The sequence below is a fragment of the Bos mutus genome, chromosome 12 (assembly GCF_027580195.1).
Source record: "Bos mutus isolate GX-2022 chromosome 12, NWIPB_WYAK_1.1, whole genome shotgun sequence".
NCBI classification, from domain to species: Eukaryota; Metazoa; Chordata; class Mammalia; order Artiodactyla; family Bovidae; genus Bos; species Bos mutus.
This window is the reverse complement of record NC_091628.1, coordinates 28,486,016-28,506,438: the sequence shown is the minus strand read 5'-3', so window position 1 is coordinate 28,506,438 and position 20,423 is coordinate 28,486,016. Positions and strand designations below refer to the sequence as shown.

The 20,423-nt window shown below is 37.2% G+C and overlaps 2 protein-coding genes across 11 annotated transcripts in view; one reads left to right on the top strand and one right to left on the bottom strand.

The window, feature by feature from the left end:
* The window catches only part of BRCA2 (BRCA2 DNA repair associated), a 39,212-nt gene extending 29,354 nt beyond the window's left edge, over positions 1-9,858 (top strand). The window contains exons 14-21 of one of the 2 annotated variants that reach the window (XM_070380442.1): positions 2,097-2,503; positions 2,959-3,140; positions 3,862-4,049; positions 5,809-5,979; positions 6,453-6,807; positions 8,144-8,299; positions 8,487-8,631; positions 9,579-9,858. In XM_070380442.1, coding sequence (XP_070236543.1) covers positions 2,097-2,503; positions 2,959-3,140; positions 3,862-4,049; positions 5,809-5,979; positions 6,453-6,807; positions 8,144-8,299; positions 8,487-8,631; positions 9,579-9,712 — 1,738 coding nt within the window. In that variant the 3' untranslated portion in view covers positions 9,713-9,858. Of the gene's footprint in view, positions 1-2,096; positions 2,504-2,958; positions 3,141-3,861; positions 4,050-5,808; positions 5,980-6,452; positions 6,808-8,143; positions 8,300-8,486; positions 8,632-9,578 lie in introns of those variants that run through there. The other variant, XM_070380443.1, reaches the window with a different exon arrangement.
* Positions 1-20,423, bottom strand: part of N4BP2L1 (NEDD4 binding protein 2 like 1) — a 63,928-nt gene that overhangs the window by 16,117 nt on the left and 27,388 nt on the right. The window contains exon 6 of one of the 9 annotated variants that reach the window (XR_011466307.1): positions 9,695-9,893. The exons of 3 other annotated variants lie outside the window; for them this stretch is intronic. Coding sequence is in view for 3 of the 6 variants with exons in the window: in XM_070380457.1 (XP_070236558.1) it covers positions 11,878-12,012 (135 nt within the window). In the remaining 3 variants the exon portion in view is untranslated. Of the gene's footprint in view, positions 1-9,694; positions 9,894-9,974; positions 12,013-20,423 lie in introns of those variants that run through there. 5 more of the 9 variants (XM_070380459.1, XM_070380462.1, XM_070380457.1 and 2 more) reach the window with 5 other exon arrangements.

Genomic DNA, 20,423 nt, shown 5'->3' with positions numbered 1-20,423 from the left:
TATTAAATTACCCCATGGTTCAGCTCCAAATGGCTTCTCTTCCTGCCCTTCCCCACTACTGTCTCATCTGCTCTCATGACTTTTTGTATACCATCTATTTGGTGATAACTCCAAAATTCATATCTTTAAGCCAGATTTCTTCGAAAAACAATATATTCATTCATTCCGCTACTTGCTTGACATTTTTATTTGGGTGACTTGTAGCCATCATAAACTTAACATCTCCAAAGCTGATGTCCTATCCTATAAATGTAAAAGTCTAACAAGTCTGCTTTCAAAATATACCCGAAATCCAATCACTTCTCACCCCTCCCACCCTTAACACCTGGTTCAAGTCATCATAAAACTCCCTGGATTATTTCAATAGATTTGGTCTCCATGCTTCTGACTTTGCCTCCTCCCTCCTCCCTAGACACAGTGAATTTTCAGCAAAGCAGCTGGCAGGGTCCTTTTTAAAGTATTGATATGACAGATTATGTCATTTCTGGACTCAAAAACTGTTCCATGACTTCATCTCAGAATACAAGCTGGAATTCTTTGCCGTGCTACCCAGGTTCTCTGTGATCTGGCCTTGTTGCTCCCTCTCCAGTCTCACCTGCTGACTTCCCCTTGAACTCTGCTCCAGGCACATGTGTGTCCAGCCTAGCATGTGGTGTCCGCTCTGGCTCCAACAGCCTCCTCCCAAGCCCCTACATGTCTTTCTCTCACCTCTTCTAGGTCTCTATACAAATGTCACCTCATCAGTGTATAAAATATCATTTATTTATTTCTCCTGGACACTTTCTGTCCCCCTTATCATGCTTTAATTTTCTCCATAGCATATTATACCAGCTGACATTTGTTTGTTTCCTTCCACTAGAATGTAAATGATTTTGTTTGGTTTGTCACTATATCCTACAGCCAAAATACTGCCTGGCATGTAGTGGAACACATTATTTGCTGGCTAGATGAATGGATAACTAAATAAATTCTAGGGTAACTTCAAGTTCCAAGGGTTTAGGGTTGGGTGAAAGAAAGTATGAGGTTTTCAACAAAGTATGGAGGAAGAACTTCTATGCTTGGGAAGGTAATTAGTTTTAGTTTTGGACAGGCTGAGTTTGAGATGAGTGTGCAACATCAAGGTAGGGATGTCTGATACTTGATGCAGTTCACAGTGTAGGAATAACATCTGGGGAATGTCAAACAAAGATTAATGTTTTTGTTGTTAGATAGATGGTGATTTAAGCAATGTAACTGATTCACATCACCCAGGCAAAGTGTCCACAGAATAAATCCAACTTTAGAGGTAGGAATGTTTTTAAGAGAAAGAAGAAGAAGAAAAAAAAAAAAACACTTTAAAAAAGACAGAAGGAAAAAGAGGGAAAATCGTGGTGTAAATGTTGGTGCTGAGAATTTTAAAAAGGAAGTTTTCAAAACTGTCAGGGGTCAAGCTGAATGTATTTACACATGAAGTTTTATTTATTTTGGCTTCGGGAGATCATTAGCACCTTTATTGAAAACAATTTCTACAGAATAATGGGGGAAATGAGAGTTCAATGAGTAGAAAGTGAAGAAGTAAAAACATCTAGTTTAGATTACCTGTAGAAGAAGGTTGACCACGAGGGATAGGTAACAGTATTACCTTGAAGTGGGGAGATAAGGCTGAGAAAAAAGTCAAGGGTGGGCAAGACTTTCTGAGTGAAAAAGGTGTAACAGATGATGAATGAGAAGGGAAGGATATGGAATGATCATTGCAAGAGTGAGACTCCCAAGGTTGAGATACGAAATGGGGCCAGGAGTATAGGTGAAGGGGTTACCATGAGATGAGAACGGGTAGAGAGATGTCTGGTGAAGGAGGTAAGTGAGGAGCTGTGATTGAACTGGAGGAGAGACTCTTCTCTGTTATTTGCAGGTGATAAAGTCAGGCTGGGAGTTGGTGTGAGAGAGACAGACTTGCAGAGTGTGGTATTCTTTTGGAGAGCAACCATGATGAAATGCAAAACGGTTATCAGAATAGGATTGCCATGTAGCAGTTGAGGGTCTCAAAAAAAAAAAATATTCAGAAACATTTATACATTTACTGGTGAATAAACTTAAATATTTTCTCCCTGTTGTAGCATAACTACGGAACGTCAAGAAATACAGACCCCAAATTTCACTGCACCTGGTCAAGAATTTTTATCTAAGTCTCACTTTTATGAACACCTGACTTTGGGAAAGTCTTCAAGCAATTTATCAATTTCAGGGCAGCCACTTGGCAAGGTTCCTGACCCAAGGAATGAGAAAAGGAGACACTCGATAACTATAGGCAAACCCATGAAAGTCTTTGTCCCACCTTTTAAAACTAAATCACACATTCACAGAGATGAGCAGTTTGTTGGCAAGAATACTAATTTGGAGGAAAACAAACAACAAAAAAACATAGATGAGCATGGCTCTGGTGACAGTGAAAACAATGTTAACAACTGTGAAATTCATCAAACAACAACTATACTTTTCACCAAGGGTGAAGAAGAACCTTTAGGTATTGTGTAACAATTTGTGTTGACATATTTTTGCCTTTCAGCTATTTATTTCTTATATTAAATAATGCCTTGAGAGGATTTTTCCCACTTTCATTGTGATTACTAATTGCAAAATCTTTTGTAATGCCAGGTCCAAAGCTTAAATTATTCTAATGTTTTTTTCCAAAGGTAACTACTTGTAGATGTTTTTGTTTAAAAAAAAAAACAAAACAGTTTTAGACATACAATCTAGGACTGCTATTATTGGATTATATTTTTACCAGGCTGCTAATTTTCTCCCAAATTCAAAATAAAAACAATCTATTTCTGTTCTTTTATACATTTTTTTAAGTAGAAAGTTTTTTCATCCCTTAAGATTTAAAGTTAGAGCAAATTGATACGATTTTATAAAACAAGGGTTGTACTTTTAAAATTTTATATTCAACTTCAGTTTTTGCTGTTTGTTCTTTAATAGATTCAATTACAAATCTTCAGAATGCCAGAGATATACAGGATATGCGAATTAGAAAGAAACAAAGGCAATGTATTTTTCCACAGCCAGGCAGTCTGTATCTTGCAAAAACATCCACTATGCCTAGAATCCCTCTCAGAGAGGCAGTAGAAGGCCGAATTCCCTCTGCGTGTTCTCACAAACAGGTATGCCTTTGTCTACAGTGCTAATAACTCTTACAGCAATGTGTTGCTTTATTAACTGGCATCTCCAAATTGTTTTGTTTAAAGAACAAATTGGGGCAATGGACGAGTAAAATCATGTCCTAATCGGCCTACCTTGGCAGCCTCCTTCCTGTCTGCTGCTTTATTCCACCAGAGTGATCTGTACTTTAAAGTTACTGCTTCTCTTCCCCCTTCAAAATGTATTCATTTAGTACTATAAGTGCTTTCAGCTAGGTGTTAGAGGAAGTGTGAATAACTCATAACCCTGAACCTGCTAAGAGCCATTTACAGTTTTAAAAGAGATTCTTACTAAGCCAGCTCTATCTAGTTAGAATTTGGAGCAATGAAGAGATGAGAGTCTGGGCCCTTTCTAAGTTTTTTAACTTAAGAGGTTTTCTAAAACATTAGGTTACTTTTTTATCCCCACAACGACTTTCTACCACACATAGCGCTGGAAGCAGGTACCCCAAGGGAATGAGAAAGGTGCTGCAGACTCTTGAGGGTCATTTATATTACACAAAAATTTTTTAGCTTCCAGTAAGCAAGTTATGTATTTTTATAGTGAATGTTTTCATATTTAAATGAAAAACTTTGGGTAAATTCAGTTTTGGCTTGTTATAATTGTTTTTTTCTGTGAAACATGTTCTTTTGTTTGATGATTTTTTACTCATTTTCAAAATTTTCTATCATTTATTTTGTCCAGCTATATATGTATGGTGTTTCTAAACACTGTGTAAAAATTAACAGCAAAAATGCAGAGGCTTTTCAGTTTCACACTCAGGATTATTTTGGTAAGGAAAGTTTATGGACTGGAAAGGGAATACAGTTGGCTGATGGTGGATGGCTCATACCCTCCAATGATGGAAAGGCTGGAAAAGAAGAATTTTATAGGTACTCTCTGCAAAGAGAAATTTTATATTATATATTCCATCATCTCTCTCTTTCTTACGAGTCCCTTTTTCATCTTTCTTTCTCTCTCTCGAACTTAAAAACTTGACTAGAAATCAAAAAGCTTATACATTGAATCATTTTAAGCACTTTGTGGTTCAGTTGATATTCTGTTGAAATCTTTTGAAAAATGAATTTTGGTTTGTCTTAGGATTTACTGAATTGGTTCTGCTTAAATTAGGATATTATTCTTATTGCTTATACAAAATAAAGACTGATAAGAAAAATTAAGTATGGGTTGGCCTTCTTGTAAAACCACACACACAGACACGCTTCCGTGCATATTCTCTTTCATTGTGTATTTCAGTAAATATATGAATACTAAAATTAGAAATACTTAAATATCAGTAATACCAAATAACTAGAGAACCCCAGTGGCCCTAAAACTTCAACCAACAGTTTAGAAACTGTTTATCCTCTTAGGATTCTAATGTTTATACAAACAGAATTTAAAGTGCTATCAGGGAAGGTATTTATTACCTAATGCCAGTGACAAGCAATGGGAAACTTTCTCTAGCACCCTTATTTTTGAGATCTAGGTTTATCTTTCCAAAATTTACAGCTTTGGAAAAGTGGTAAAGCATCTTTTCTCTAAATTTTTCTTGTTTTTAGAGTATTTTAAAACAGGAATGTATTTACATCTTGGCATTTGCCCCATATGTCAAATATTGATTCTAGTTGGAAAAGTAACAACTATTACTTTTCCAACTAGAATCAATATTTGACATATGGGGCAAATGCTTAATTGTATTAAGAAGACCACATAGTTTAGAGGTTAATAGTGATTATTTTGTAATCAAGTGGGCATGGTTCAAAAATCTTTTGAGTGTTGAAGCTCAAGCTTTTTTTTAAAAAAAAAAGAAAGTGAAAGTTTATTGAAGCAAGAAGAGTCTCTCAGAGATAGTTAGGTAAAGAGCGGCTGCCTCTTTATCTGCTTGCCTTTTTATCAGTTCGCAGATATTTACTGAAGACCTACTATACCCAGATACTGCTCATATCTTGGGTACTAGGGTTAGCAAAACAAAAAAATCTTTGCCCTAGTAAGTCATATATTCTAGTGGAGGGGTTTGAGACAAGGAAGGAAAATTTTTGAAAGGACTAAGTAAATCATATAGTATATTAAAAAGTGGTAAGTACTTTGAAGATAAAACTAGCAAAGTGGGGTAGAGAGAATTGAGTGAGGAGAGGTACAACTTTTTAAACAGAGTAAGAAGGCAACATGTGAGGGTACCAGTTCCAATGGTTGGTAGACCAGAGGGTGAATGTTTATGGATGTTCTCTTAATTACTTCTAGTCACATTAGTACTGAGAGTGAGAATGGGAAAGGCAGAGGGGTTGTAGATTTGAGCAGAAAGGAGTAGATATTAAGAGAACCAGGACTAGAGAAGGAAATTCTTGGGTGATTTCTAAAAACAATCTCTTTAATAAGAAATATATAATCTAAAAATATAATTATTTTAAATGTCTTATTTTTCAGTTGAAACAAGTGTATTGAATAATATGTGAAATTTTCATTAGCATATTTTGATACATGTCAAATCATTTTCTAAAGTTAAATTGCTTATTGATTATATATTAACTTATAAAAAACTTATTGAATGATCTTATACAATTTAGTTTTTGTGCAAAGAATAGTTGGGGCTATTGAACTCAGTATCATCTTACGTGGTTTTTATTATTCATTCTCCCTTTATTTGTTCAGAGCTCTGTGTGACACCCCAGGTGTGGATCCAAAGCTTATTTCTAGAGTTTGGGTCTATAATCATTATAGATGGATTATATGGAAACTAGCAGCTATGGAATTTGCCTTTCCTAAGAAATTTGCTAATAGATGCCTGAACCCAGAAAGGGTACTTCTTCAACTAAAATACAGGCAAGTTTAAAGCATCCTATTATGTAATCCTGTATTGTGGTATGGGTCAGACTTGTAAGCCACCTGTGACTGTCCATCATAAAGGATGACTAGCCAGTTGTCATGATAGTTGCTACCCCACTTGCATAGCATAGTTCTCATGTTACCCTCCAGCCCCATTTAAGATCAATTGCACATTTATATACCTCTTGCTTCCCTTTTGTCCTCCCCTCTTCTCAAACTCTTGGCACGTGAGAATATGAATTTGACAAGTAAAGCATTATTGCATTTGGGGAAGATTAATATTTAACTCATTTTAGCAGTATAAAACTTAATATAATGCCAACTATCATCTTTGAAATTCTCTTTGGTCTTGGTATTTCTTCAGTAAAGGTTATTTAATTTTTATTCTCAATTTTTCAGTGACTTTTTTCTTACAGTGAAATTCTAGACTCACAATTCCTAAAATAATGCATTTTTCTATTTCTTTTTAGATATGATGTGGAAATCGATAGAAGCAAAAGATCAGCGATAAAAAAGATAATGGAAAGGGATGACACAGCTGCAAAAACACTTGTTCTCTGTGTTTCTGAAATAATTTCATTAAGCACAGATATATCTGAACCTTCTAGCAATAAGACTAGCAGTGTGGATACCACAAAGGTGGCCGTTGTCCAACTTACAGATGGATGGTATGCTATTAAGGCCCAGGTGGACCCTCCCCTCTCAGCTCTCCTAAAGAACGGTAGACTGACTGTGGGTCAGAAGATCGTAATTCACGGAGCAGAGCTGGTGGGCTCTCCTGATGCCTGTACACCTCTTGAAGCCCCAGAATCTCTTATGTTAAAGGTAAGTTAAATACATGCACACTCTTGGTAAAAATCAGGCACTGATTCAGTTAAATTCTAGAGAGGCTTTACATTTACATTTTAAATTTACTTATGCCTATTATGTTTCAGTTTTTGAAAAATGTACTGATACTGTATGTGTAAGTGGCAGGTTTCTCAGATAGTTAAATATTTTGGGGGGAAAGCCACAGATATTTATTGAGCTAAAACAATGTGGGTTGCAGTTAAAGAATAGGAGTAAATTTGCATCAGATGCTTGATTTTTATACTTGGAGCTCTTGCCACCATGTTGTCCTCATAATATTGCTCACCTTCCACCCTGGTGACTAGGCCAGATCTCTGTTTCAGTGTGATTAGAACATCAAGTCTCAGTGATTCTTGAATATATAATACTAAAGTACACTTTTCATCTCTATGTATATTTAAACCTAGGTAACAGGACTTTGTCAGTGTTGAATAGTCTACAATATTGCTATCAGAAATGATTGCAATGTTGCACATTCAGATTCACTTATGAAATAACCTTGTAAAGAATTTACTTCTGTTATATTTTGAATCACTATTTCAGGAAAGCATTTTAATAAATTAATCATTTTTAAGTTAAAGAGATAATTTGTTATTAACTTGGGCTTCAATTCAGCATACAATATACTATGATTTACATTTCCTTTCTTTACAACTTACTGCTTTCCCTGGAGTTATTAAATGTCTTGTCTTGTTTTTCTTAATTTTCTTTTATCCTTATTACCAACTCATTTCCACACAAGAGCCACATAAAAATCATCTCACTATGTTAAAATACCTTTATCAGTTTCATTTCTTTTTCCTGAAGATTCCTCGGATTTCTCCATATTCCTGCTCAGTTCCCAATTGGTTATTGTCCATGTATGTGGCACAGTTACCATTCTTGAGATTATTTTCACCTCTTTCTGTGTTAGAAGCCCCATAGCCTGGATTTCGTATCTTTCTAGATTTGTTCCCTGGTTTTAAGGCAGACAACTACCATAGGCTTCTTGAGAAAGGAAACATGCAGTAATTTTTTATCTTATTACAAAGTTGACTGAATACAGAATTTGAGGTTGAAATAATTCCTTCAGAATTTTGAAGACATTTCTTCTGTTACCTTGCTTCTAGTACAGTTTCTGCTAAGTTCAGTGTTGGTCTTTCTTATTCCCAGCCCTTCACTATGGATCTGTCCCTAAGACATTTTTAGACTGCCTGTCTCCATGATTCTGAAGTTGCACAGTGAGATCAACCCTAAAAGAAGGAAAATTATGAAATCTGAAGTAGAAGTGAATATATATTTCACTTATAAATCAATTTGTTAATTTGTCTAGATTTCTGCTAATAGCACTCGACCTGCTTGCTGGTATGCCAAACTTGGATTCTCCCCTGATCCCAGACCTCTTCCTCTTCCCTTGTCATCACTCTTCAGCGATGGAGGAAATGTTGGTTGCGTTGATATAATTATTCAGAGAGCATACCCTATACAGGTATGATATATTCTTGAAACTTACTCTGTATTTCTTCTTTTGCATGCTCAGTCATGTCCGACTCTGTGATCCCAAGGACCAGAGCCCACTAGGCTCCTGTATCCATGGGAGTATTTCTTCCCATAGAGACGATTAATTTGAATGATCCCTCCCTACCATATGTTTCTGTTTGACACATTATTAACAGTGGATGGAGAAGACATCAACTGGATTATACATATTTCGCAATGAAAGAGAAGAAGAAAAGGAAGCAACAAAATATGCAGAAGCTCAGCAAAAGAAGCTGGAAGCCCTGTTCACTAAAATTCAAGCAGAATTTGAAGACCATGAAGGTAAAATGAGTTGTGTTTACAAGATCTTTTTTTCATATGAAAATAAAGTTTTAGAAGCTTCTAATTGGGTTAATTGTTTCATTTTGAGTAATAGATTTTTTTTTTCTGATTCTGAATCTGAATTTTTTGATTAAAAAAAAAATTACATAGATATACAGATAAGCATTGAATTGGCCCCAAAATATCAGATCTTTATTCACCACAGTTTTTAGAACCTCACAAATTGCCTTAGGCAATTAAACATTATAGACCTACAGCACTTTTCAGAAGTCTTAATTAAACTCCCCCTTGAGCTTTAGTAACTAGAGTATTTGTGGCATCGATTTTTGGTATTAGAGAAAGGAAAACAAGGGAAAGAACTATCAGATTATTCTCCCCAAACCATTTGTCATTTTCTATCCTCTGTGTCTTTATCTGTGTTACAGAACTTGCATTTTTGCTCTTGTAGTTGTTAATTTTTATGTTTTTATACCTGGAGCTTGAGCTTGTTTTCCCCAGTGGCATCAATTTGAATAATAAAAATCATAGTGTTTTATGCTTAAAAGACATGAAATTTTACTTTCTTATCTACCTTTTTTATTGTGGAAAATATTATGTTCTGCATTTCTTCATGATTTTATTATTTAGCTTCATGTTCTATATAAATTTGAAGGAAAATGGGATTCTCAATATTTGATTTGCTTAAAATTACCACTAGCTCATAATTAGGTGAATCATGAAATCATTTACTTTAATTTACAAATTGTTCTAATGAAGTAAATTCTGTATGACAGTTTTTTAAACCATTAATACACTAGTTTCAAATTTTCCTGGAGAACTTTTAGCAGATAAGTAGTTTATTTTTAACCTCCCTTCTTTGGGTGCTTTTTTTTTTTTTTTTTGCTGAGTTCTATAGTTTTCAGTGTTCTTAAATTCATAGTTTAGCTTACTTAGTGTTTTTTCTCTAGAAAATGTGACAGAACAATGTATACCATCACGTGCACTAACAAGACAGCAAGTCCGTGCTCTGCAAGATGGTGCAGAACTTTATGAAGCTGTGAAGAACGCGCCAGACCCAAGTTACCTTGAGGTGAGACAGTAAGTGGGCCTGCAGGAAGTAAGTAAGTGAAGCCTTAGTCTTCATCCTTCAAGGTGGGAAGCTGTCATCACTCATCTGGTCATTACGGGAGACAGTATGTTGAAATGCTGTGTTTCTCAAAGAGGATGTGTACATTTCTAGGATCCTCAGTGATGTACCAAACCAGGGTGGTACATTTCTACTTCTGTACCAAACAGAGGATGAGAGGGTTAAATAATTTTATATATTAAATATGGTTTAAAATGTGGTCAGAACTTGTTTTTAAGGTAAAACAAGTATCTTCAAAGCACTGTCTCAGTTTCCTCAGCTCTTCAGATCCTGCCTAGAGTTTATTTCATGATCCTCTACTCAAGGATAGTTAGTTGTAACACTAAAGTGTGTTACAAACAGCACAGGCTTTAGAACCATGGCTCTACCATTTATTAGCTAAGCAAATAGATAAAATAGCTGTCAAATGGCCACAAAAGATGTTTTAGAATCAAATTGGATAATGTATATACAGAGTATTGTTGCAAAGTTTTATATAAATGTTATTATTAAAACATCATTTCATATATTAAGGTAATCTACTTCCCAAATTTTTAGACACCTGGGTATCTAATTAATGCAACTTCTAAGATTACTTTGCTAAATAGGGAGAAGAGGGGAAATTTTAGGAAGACAGTTTATTGATTAATATCATTTATTTGATGACAGTAAATGTATATGGCTTTAAGTGGGCCCTCAAAGTAAACACTGCTCTGCTCAGAGAGTGAGCAGTGCTGTTCTGAATAGAATTCCCCTGTATTCCCAAATGTTACAACACAGACTGTCTCAATGGATAGTGAGTCTGATTTTCAAGCCTGCGAGTACAGTTGCTACAAGTCTGTATGGCTTTGTTATGCTTTCCTGAGAAATTATTTGTCTCTGTCTCTTTATGTTTGTTGACGCTTATGAAAACATGGTCTTAATTTCATCCATAAAATTTAACAAAATATTATTCTGGTTTCCTTTTATAGAATTTACTTACAAGGAGAAAGTAGGGGGCAGGATGAGAGCGGGGAGACTAAGTTCTAGACCCTGGCCCTGTGTAGCTGGACAGACCTCAGACCTCCTCCACCACCATCTGCCTGGGAAAGCCTGAGGGTGGCTTATCTCTAAGGGTCTAAGTTTATGTGGTTCTAAGAGATTCACTGAAAGAAAGGTATCATTATCATTCTTAGAGAAAGAAATTGCCATCAGTTTCTAAAATATCTGTTAAAAGGACATGTTTTCAGTGATAATGTTTAGTTGTTGTGGGGCATCTGAAATCACATAATTTTTTTAAAATTAACGTTTAACCTAAACACTGCCTGTTTAGGAATATCTTTGTAAGGCACAGGGTCCCCCTTCCCAGTATAGACTCAGGTATTAACATGGGTGAGTCAGCAGCAGTCTAGTGGGTTATGTGTCAGAATTCCCATTTATTTTATTTTTGGTTCCTTTATTTTTTGTTAACACTGGGTGAGATTCCTAGGAGGTTCAAACACCAGTTTGCTAAATGACTGGGAGAGAAATGTAGAGACAGAGATAAGTGCTTATAGTACATACCTGTTTTAAATTGTATCTACTGTTCCAGAGAGTTAATGAAATTATACTACAGGGGCTAAAAATGGAGGGCTCTTGAGCCAACCCCTGCCTGTATGGCTCTGCAAATTATTTATTGTGTCTGTACCTCAGCTTCATCACCTACCTCATGGAAACAATAACAGTACCTACCTCATAGGATTATTGTAAGAATTAAATGAATTAATACATTACACATACATAGACTTGTTTCTGAAATATCATAAGCATTCAGATGCATTTATAATGTCAGTGTTGATCATTATGATTATTACAGTATATTTATACGTAGGGGTTGTTTTGGCCCTAGGTAAATTTGTCACAAGGATTAGTAAACTGTTTAAGGCACTTGAAAATACCTGTTATGTGATAAACTGACTACATAAATCTCAATTTTTATATTGTCACATCCTTAACATGAACTCAATTCTGTTGTATTTTATCCCCATTTAAAGAGATTCGTCTCCACTAGATGAGGTGGTTTATTTCTGTTTTGTTTGCTTTATACTCCAAAATCATCTGCCTCAATATACCAATTGGCCACAGGGTTATTTTAGTGAAGAGCAGTTAAGAGCCTTGAATAATCACAGACAGATGTTGAATGATAAGAAGCAAGCCCAGATCCAGGTGGAACTCAGGAAGGCTATGGAGTCTGCTGAGCAAGGGGAACAGATTTTGCCAAGGGACGTTACACCTGTATGGAAGCTGCGTATCATGAGCTATAAGAGAAAGGAAAAAGATTCAGGTCAGTATGGAGAGTTTTTGTTTTTAATCAATTTTAAGTTTAAAAAATTATTATCTTATTAAATTATTTCAAATGGTAGATCAAGAGTTAAGTGAGTATATATCAGGGGAGACAAAATGGGCTCCCAGTGCCCACAAAATGACAATATATCCCTTGGATCTTTGTAGTCCTCAGTATTTATTTTTAAACAAGATTCTTAATGATTATCATTTCTTCCATTATAATTTGTCTTTTTCCTCTTTCTCTCAATAGTTATATTAAATATCTGGCGTCCATCATCAGAACTATACTCCCTGTTAACAGAGGGAAAGAGATACAGAATCTATCATCTCACAGCATCAAAATCTAAGAGTAAATATGAAAAAGCTAACATACAGTTGACAGCAACAAAAAAGACTCAGTATCAACAACTACCGGTATAAACTTCTCATAATTTTTCAATTTTGATAAATGCGTATTAGTTTATAGAATCCATGTATTTTTCTGATTTTTTTTTCTTGTAGGCTTCAGATGAAATTCTATTACAAATCTATCAGCCAAGGGAGCCCCTTCACTTCAACAAATTATTGGATTCAGACTTCCAGCCGCCTTGTTCTGAGGTGGACCTAATAGGATTTGTAGTTTCTGTTGTGAAAAAAATAGGTAATATACAGTGTATTTAATGGTAGCTTTTTTATGGATGCTTTGGGAAAAGCATTATATTTGAAAATTTATCTTCCTTATGATTAACTGAAGCCACTAATTGACAAGTTTGGTAACTAGTGATTTGAAAGTACATTTGTTTTAACTTGATTCTTAAAGGCAGTTCTAGAATATCACAAGGAAACAACTTATATGCCATTCTGTGCTACTTAAAGAAATTGCTAGAAAATGTTTTGTACCACAGTAATGATTACAAAATAATCTCCTTCTGCAGTTAACTGAGCTATCAAGCCTTCACCTCCTACCTCAGTTTTTATTACTCTTTAACATCTTAGGCAAATTAATCTCTACTTTATTCCATCAATATGACATGGTTCACTCCTCCTTCCATACCCTGTTCCATAGATTTTATCTGCAAACTATGTGCCCAGCTTATGTCTCAACTTTAGCACAAAAGCCTTCCATTTATTGGTAATTTTGTGCCAGGCCCTTTAGCATTTGGTCTCACCACCCCTCCCCCCAGAACTCTGGGCCCCCTTCCCCTTCAGCTGTGCTAACACCTTCCTTGCTATTCTTGCGCTCACTTTCATCACAGAGCCTTTACACTGCTCCCTCTCCTAGAAACCCTGTCCCCACATTCCCTTGGCTCCTTCGGGCCTCTGGTGAAACGCAGCCGCCTAAGAGGCCTTTCATTGAGCCCCTTTGTAAAAGCTGTATTTCCCCTGCTCCCAACTGAGCACTATTTCTCCCCTTTTTTGCCTTATTTTTCTCCATAGCACCCACCAGCACCTAACTATGTTTTTTTGATCTCCCTCTTCTGGAATGTTAGCTCTCTAAGGGCAGAGACTTTGTTACTGCTGTATCGTCAGCTCTTAAAACAGTGCCAGGTTAGGGTAGGGTCTCAGATCCATGGATTCCTTGTTGATCAACTTCTCTGTCACAGCTTCTCGCTTTCTCAGCTCTTTGGCTAAGGTTTATCGTCAGTCTTTTTTTCAAGAAGGCTTCAACTGTGCCATATTACAGGAGTTCCTCATATGTTTGAAATGTGAAACTATTGCCCTAATTCTGGGACTGTGTCTTGGCAGGCATAATTATATAGGATCTTGCTTTCTTTCCTTCCCTCCCCTCAGAACTTTGTAGAAATTCCTCTTTTGACATTGAACAGTCTAAAATTTCCCATTTAGGTGATTTTCTTTTTATGTTTAGATGTCTGAAGAACATGTTTTGAGGTCCAAAAGTTCAAGCTGTATCTTATAAACACTCTATACAGTTCTCCTGAAACACAGACGGCCTTTTTATCTGCAAATTCAGGGAATTCCCTGGTGGTCCAGTGATTAGGACTCGGTGCTTTCATTGTTAAGGGGGCCCAGGTTCAATCCCTGGTTGGGGAACTAAGATTCCACAAACTACATTGTGCAGCTAAATAATAATCTGTAGATTCAGTGCTTTCTTTGTATCAGATAAATTCTGTAATATCTTTGAATAAATTTTTTATTTCACTTAGTAGGATTTCTACTTCAAAGCCAGCAGTTAGTCTTATGTTGGATTTTTTTTTTAACCTTTTCTCTGCTTCTGTCTTTTCCATCTCCATTCACCATGATTGTATATTAGTAATTTCTGCAATATGTTTTATTCCTTGTGATTTGTAATGCATGCATTTGTCCCATTATAGTTTATTGGTGTCCTCAGTTTCTTTCTTTGATCCTGCAGTCTCCTTTTTGTCTTACAGGACTACTTTTCATCCAATATTCATATCCAAGCTTTTATTTTATTGATTATGTTCCTATTAAGTACAATAGCATGAGTCAGTTTTGAAGACTTCAGAAATTTTCTTTTAGTTTTATTTTTGGGCTGTGCTATGTTCTTTTCTTTTTTGCTTAATGTGTTTTTGTTTACTTGCGTTTTAGTGCTTTGTGGGTTTTTCTTTAACCATAGTATGTTAATATACTACATGGTTTTTGTAGCATTTTTATTTCATCTTGTCATATTTGGGTGATTCCAAACATCATTATTATTGTTATAGAGGGTGGGTAATGTTTATTCAGTTTTTTCAATCAGCATTTATTGAATGCCTGTCATGTGCCAGGCACTGTTCTAAATGCCTAGGTGCATAGCAATGAGAAACAGGCAAATATCCCTGCCCTCATGGAGCCTACATTATGGCTAGGGAGGGAGATCACAAACAAAATAAGTAGCACGTCCAGTTTTCTTAGTGTGGCTAAGGAAGAAAATGAAGGAGGGAGTGACAGGTAGGATGGGGGAAGGGGAGAGGACTGCAGCTTTAGACAGCAACGTGAGGAAAGATCTCACTGCAAAGGTGGCATCTGGATGAGACCTGAAGGACTAGAGGGAGAGAGGCATGTGGGCATCTTGGTCGGGGTCAGGGGGGCACATTCCAGGAAGGAGTGGCAGTGACAAAGGTCACGTTAGAGAATGACCCTGGTGCCTAAAAGCATTAGCAGCGGCCAGCGAGTGAGCAGTAACAGCTGGGAAGAGGCAGTGGAGGACTGAATTACGGTGTGGGCCTTGCATGAATTCTCTCTCTGAAGGTTTCAAGTAGAGGAGTGACACCCTCTTTCCTTCCAAGGAGCAAGCATCTTTTAATTTCATGGCTGCATTCACCATCTGCAGTGATTTTGGAGCCCAAGAAAATAAAGTCTCTCTGTTTCCATTGCTTCCTCATCTATTTGCTGTGAGTTGATGAGACCGGATGCCATGATCTTAGTTTTTTGAATGTTGAGTTTTAAGTCATCTTTTTCACTGTCCTCTTTCACTTTCAGGAAAAAGCTGTTTAGTTCTTTGCATTCTGCCATAAGGGCGGTGTTATCTGCATATTTGAGGTTATTGATATTTCTCCCGGGAATCTTGATTCCAGCTTGTGCTTCATCCAGCCCAGCATTTCACATGTACTCTGCATAGAAGTTAAATAAGTCAATACAAGTTAAATAAGGATGACAATATACAGCCTTGATGTACTCGTTTCCCAACTTGGAACCAGTTTGTTGTTCCATGTCCAGTTCTAACTGTTGCTTCTTGACCTGCATAGAGATTTCTCAGGAGGCAGGTCAGGTGGTCTGGTATGGTATTCCCATCTCTTTAAGAATTTTCCATTTGTTGTGATCCATGCAGTCAAAGGCTTTGGCATAGTCAATAAAGCAGAAGCAGATGTTTCTCTGGAATTCTCTTGCTTTTTCTATGATCCAACTGATGTCAATTTGATCTCCAGTTCCTCTGCCTTTTCTAAATCCAGCTTAAACATCTGGAAGTTCATGGTTCATGTACTGTCAAAGTCTCATTTGGAGAATTTTGACCATTACTTTGCTAGCCTGAGATGAATGCAATTGAGTGATAGTTTGAACATTCTTTGGCATTGCCTTTCTTTGAGATTGGAATGAAAACTGACCTTTTCCAGTCCAGTGGCCACTGCTGAGTTTTCCAAATTTGCTGGCATATTGAGTGCATAGCTTGGAAGAAAAGCTATGACCAACGTAGACAGCATATTAAAAAGCAGAGACATTACTTTGCCGACAAAGGTCCGTCTAGTCAAAGCTATGGTTTTTCCAGTAGTCATGTGTAGATGTGAAAGTTGGATTATAAAGAAAGCTGAGCACTGAAGAATTGATGCTTTTGAACTGTGGTGTTGGAGAAGACTCTTGAGAGTCCCTTGGACTGTAAGGATATTAAACCAGTCAATCCTAAAGGAAATCAGTCCTGAATATTCACTGGAAGGGCTGATGCTCAAACTGAAACTCCAATTGTTTGGTCACCTGATGCGAAGAACTGACTTTTTGGAAAAGACCCTGATGCTGGGAAAGATTGAAGGCAGGAAGAATAGGGGACGACAGAGGATGAGATGGTTGGATGGCATCACTGACTGGATGGACTTAAGTTTGAATGAGCTCCAGGTGTTGGTGATGGACAGGGAAGCCTGGTGTGCTGCAGTCCATGGGGTTGCAAAGAGTCAGACACGACTGAGCCACTGAACTGAACTGTGACACCCTCTGACTAGGTTTTCTCAGGATCACGCAGGCTGTTCTATTGAGAATAGACTGCAGGGGGGCGTGAGACTCCAAACAGGGAAATCAGCTGGAGGCTATTGTAGAAATTTAGGCAATTGATAATAGTTTGGAGCAAACAAAGCAACAGGGAGTGGCCAGGAATAGTCAGATTGTGGTTGTATTTTGAAGGTAGGGGGACAGTGTGGATGAAGAGAAGAATCAAGGAGTGAGGGCCGAGGTTTTGTCTGAGCAGCTGGAGGAATGGAGTTACTATATAGAGGGGAGTACGCAAGAAAAACAGGTGGGCAGGGAAGGCCAGGAGCTTTATCAACTAAAGATTTCTACTTGACAGCTGGATATTGTAAGGGAATGGTCTAGGCTGAAGATAAAAGTTGGGAAGTCATCAACATACAGGTGATGCTTTAATTCAGGAGACAGGATGAGGTCACTGGGTGTGGGAGTAGGTAGAGAAAAGAGCCAGGGCCTGACTTAGGCCTGTCAGAGGCATTTGATACCACAGAGAGAGGTGAGGCTGACAAGGGAGAGGTGAGACACGGTGTCCAGAGAGGCAGTGTGCAGAGGCCAGGGACTGCACGTGTGGGATGCACAGTTTCTCTTGGAGACAGACGTAAGACTAGTTCTAATGGTCCCACAGCAGATTGTGGTGATGAGGTGAGCTGTGTGAGAGGGACCTGCCAACACCTCATGCAGTTGACTCTCTCTTTCTGTGGTATTGAAGAACAGTTTTTCCCCTCTTAGTTACTGTATGAAGGTGGGGTGTTTTAGTTGCTATCCACTGTTTATTCCCATTATCCCTGGAAGTTACTGTGTTGCAGATCATTTTCCCTAGTTCAGCAAGTAGCCCCATGTATTCATTCATCTGCTGAACCACAAACTTAAGCAACATATTATCTGAAGGCTGGAAGTCCAAAATCAAGGTACTGGCAGGGTGGGTTCCTTCTGAGGAAGAATCTGTCCTGTGCCTCACTCCCAGCCTCTGATGGTTGCCAGGAGGCTATGGCCTTCCTTGGCTTGTAGATGCCTCACCCAGGCTCTGCCTTCTTCACCTGGCAGTCTCCTTGTGTGCATGTCTGTGTCCAATTCTCCCTTTTCATAAGGACATTCAGTCAGGATGTACTGAAATGAAACTTCAACTTGATTTTTTAGCAAACACTGTTTGCCAGTAAGGTCACATTCACAGGTTAGGATGTCAACATCTTTTATGGGGACACAACTCAACCCATGACTAGAGCCGTTTTCATTATTTCTGATTATTTCTATTTGCTTTTCTTCAGATTTAAGAATAAAAGAATTCTTAAAATGTGTGTTCTCTTACCAGTGTGGAGAAGGAGACTAGAAGCTGAGCCCTGTTGTGCTTCATTCTGTCCTACAACCTGTTTCTTTCTTTCATCACCAGTTCTTAAACTTTATATTAGGATATGCCTTATTTGTATGTTATTGGTAGACATTTCTTTCTTTTTTTATTTAGTTTGATGTCAAGTGTTAGTGGGAGAAATTTCTATTAGAAAGTTTCAAAGTGCCACCCTAAACCTGAAGTACCAGTTCTCCAATACCCAACTCTGATCATGAGGTTTCTTGGCCTAAAATCTTCGGTGGCTCCCTGTCCCTTAGAAAATGAAATACAAACTCCTTCCGATGCCTGAAAAAGCCTTCAGCCTCCTGCCTTAAGCCACCGCCCCACAAACCTCAGCTACTTAGTTTTACATTCTTGGCACACTAAAATATTTAACATTCCTACCTTGAAAAAGTCATTCACTTTGCTTAGAATGCCCTCTTCCTTCCCATCTTGATGAATTTTCCCTATTCACTACTCAGCTTACATGTTTCCTGCTTCCCCATGGCCTCTGTAACAGAATGTGTTGTCATACTGCGTTGAAATGTTAGCACCATAAGCAACAGGTCCTGAGCTGTTTAAAATCCTGAGCTTTTCCTAAATTTAGTTATTTTGGTTTGTTTTTACTATTAGCATACACAAAATAAATGGCCATACTTAAGAGTTTCCTTATATTTAAAAATTTATCCAGTATATATAAGTGAAGTTTTTTATTTTCTGGCTTTTGTTTTTTCCATTTTAGGTATTGCTCCTTTGGTCTATTTGTCAGATGAATGCCATAATTTATTGGCAATAAAGTTTTGGATAGATCTTAATGAGGACATTATTAAACCTCACATGTTAATTGCTGCAAGCAACCTCCAGTGGCGACCAGGGTGTAAATTGGGAATTCCTACTTTATTTGCTGGAGATTTTTCCATGTTTTCTGCCAGTCCTAAGGAGGGCCATTTTCAAGAGACATTCCACAAAATGAAAAATACTGTTGAGGTAAAATTAGCCTTGAGCATTACCATACATGTTGGCATTTTCCTATTTTGACAGTCAGATGTCAAGCAAGTGGCAGCTTTTATGAAAATTGGATAGTTGACATATAATGTGAGATTTTATCATATATTAATCATGAACCTGAGGAGATGGTGAGTGACAGCCATCAGGGACGAAAGAATGATTTGACAGGAACCAAATTAGGAAAAATTGTGAGAAGGATGTTCAGGGATGTAGACCATGTAGGCAAACTGGAAATTGGTAACAAGAATTATATGTTACCCGTGGTTTACAGCACATGGCAATGTAATCAGTTAATATGTAGATTGCAAATTTACGTTCTAGGGACTTCCCTGGCAGTTGAGTGGTTAAGACTCCATGCTTCCATTGCAGGTGGTACAGGTTCAACCTGGTCAGGAACTAAGATCCTGCATGCCATGTGGAATGGCCATAAAAGAAAAAAAACACTTTCTAAATTAACATTTTAAACTCCATATCTACTATTTTATCATTTATACCTCTTTGATTTAAAATAATACCAAATAGGAGAACAAAATTTACTGAGTACTTACTGTACATCTGGCCTTGTAAGCCAGTCTCATTTAATGCCCCCACCAACCCTGGGTAGGGAAGATCCCTTGGAGGAGGAAATGGCAACCCACTCCAGTGTCCTCGCCTGGAAAATCCCGTGGACGGAGGAGCCTGGCAGGCTAGAGTCCACGGGGTCGCAAAGAGTCAGACACGACTGAGCAACTTCACTTTTCACCATCCCTATAATGTAGGGAACTGTTTTCCCATTTCATTGATGAGAAACAGAAGTCACACATCCACATTGGTAGAACCAGGATTCATGCTTAAGCCATCTGAATGCAGAGTCCAGACTATTATTAACTACCATGCAGTGCTGCCTCCTAATAAAATTTGGCATTTTATAAATGCTAACTTGTAAAAATAAAAATCTGTAAAAGATAAGCCTTTTAGTTCTGTAATTTAATATTTGAAATATGTTATTCAGAATTCATATAAATAAAATTCTATTTTAAAAGCATTAGCTATATAAAGTTTGTATAATATTCTACCTGGACTCAATGTACATCATGAATAACAACACCCTAATTTATTTATGGCTTCTAAACTGGGGGCTGTAAATGTAAACTGGGGGTTACATTCACTATTTGGTTCCATTGTGGAGTACTTACTGTTTATACCCTACATTTTCTCTGACAACTTTCAAGGGCAGTTCATTTACATATCATTTAAAATTTTAACAAAATAGTGATAAATTAGGTTAAACCATAACCAAACTGCTGCTATTTGACCCTTTGTGACTTCTGGAAGTACAGTTTAGGAAGTGGTATAGCCTGTATGTTATTTCAGTTAATTCTTAGAACAGACATGAAGACGTTC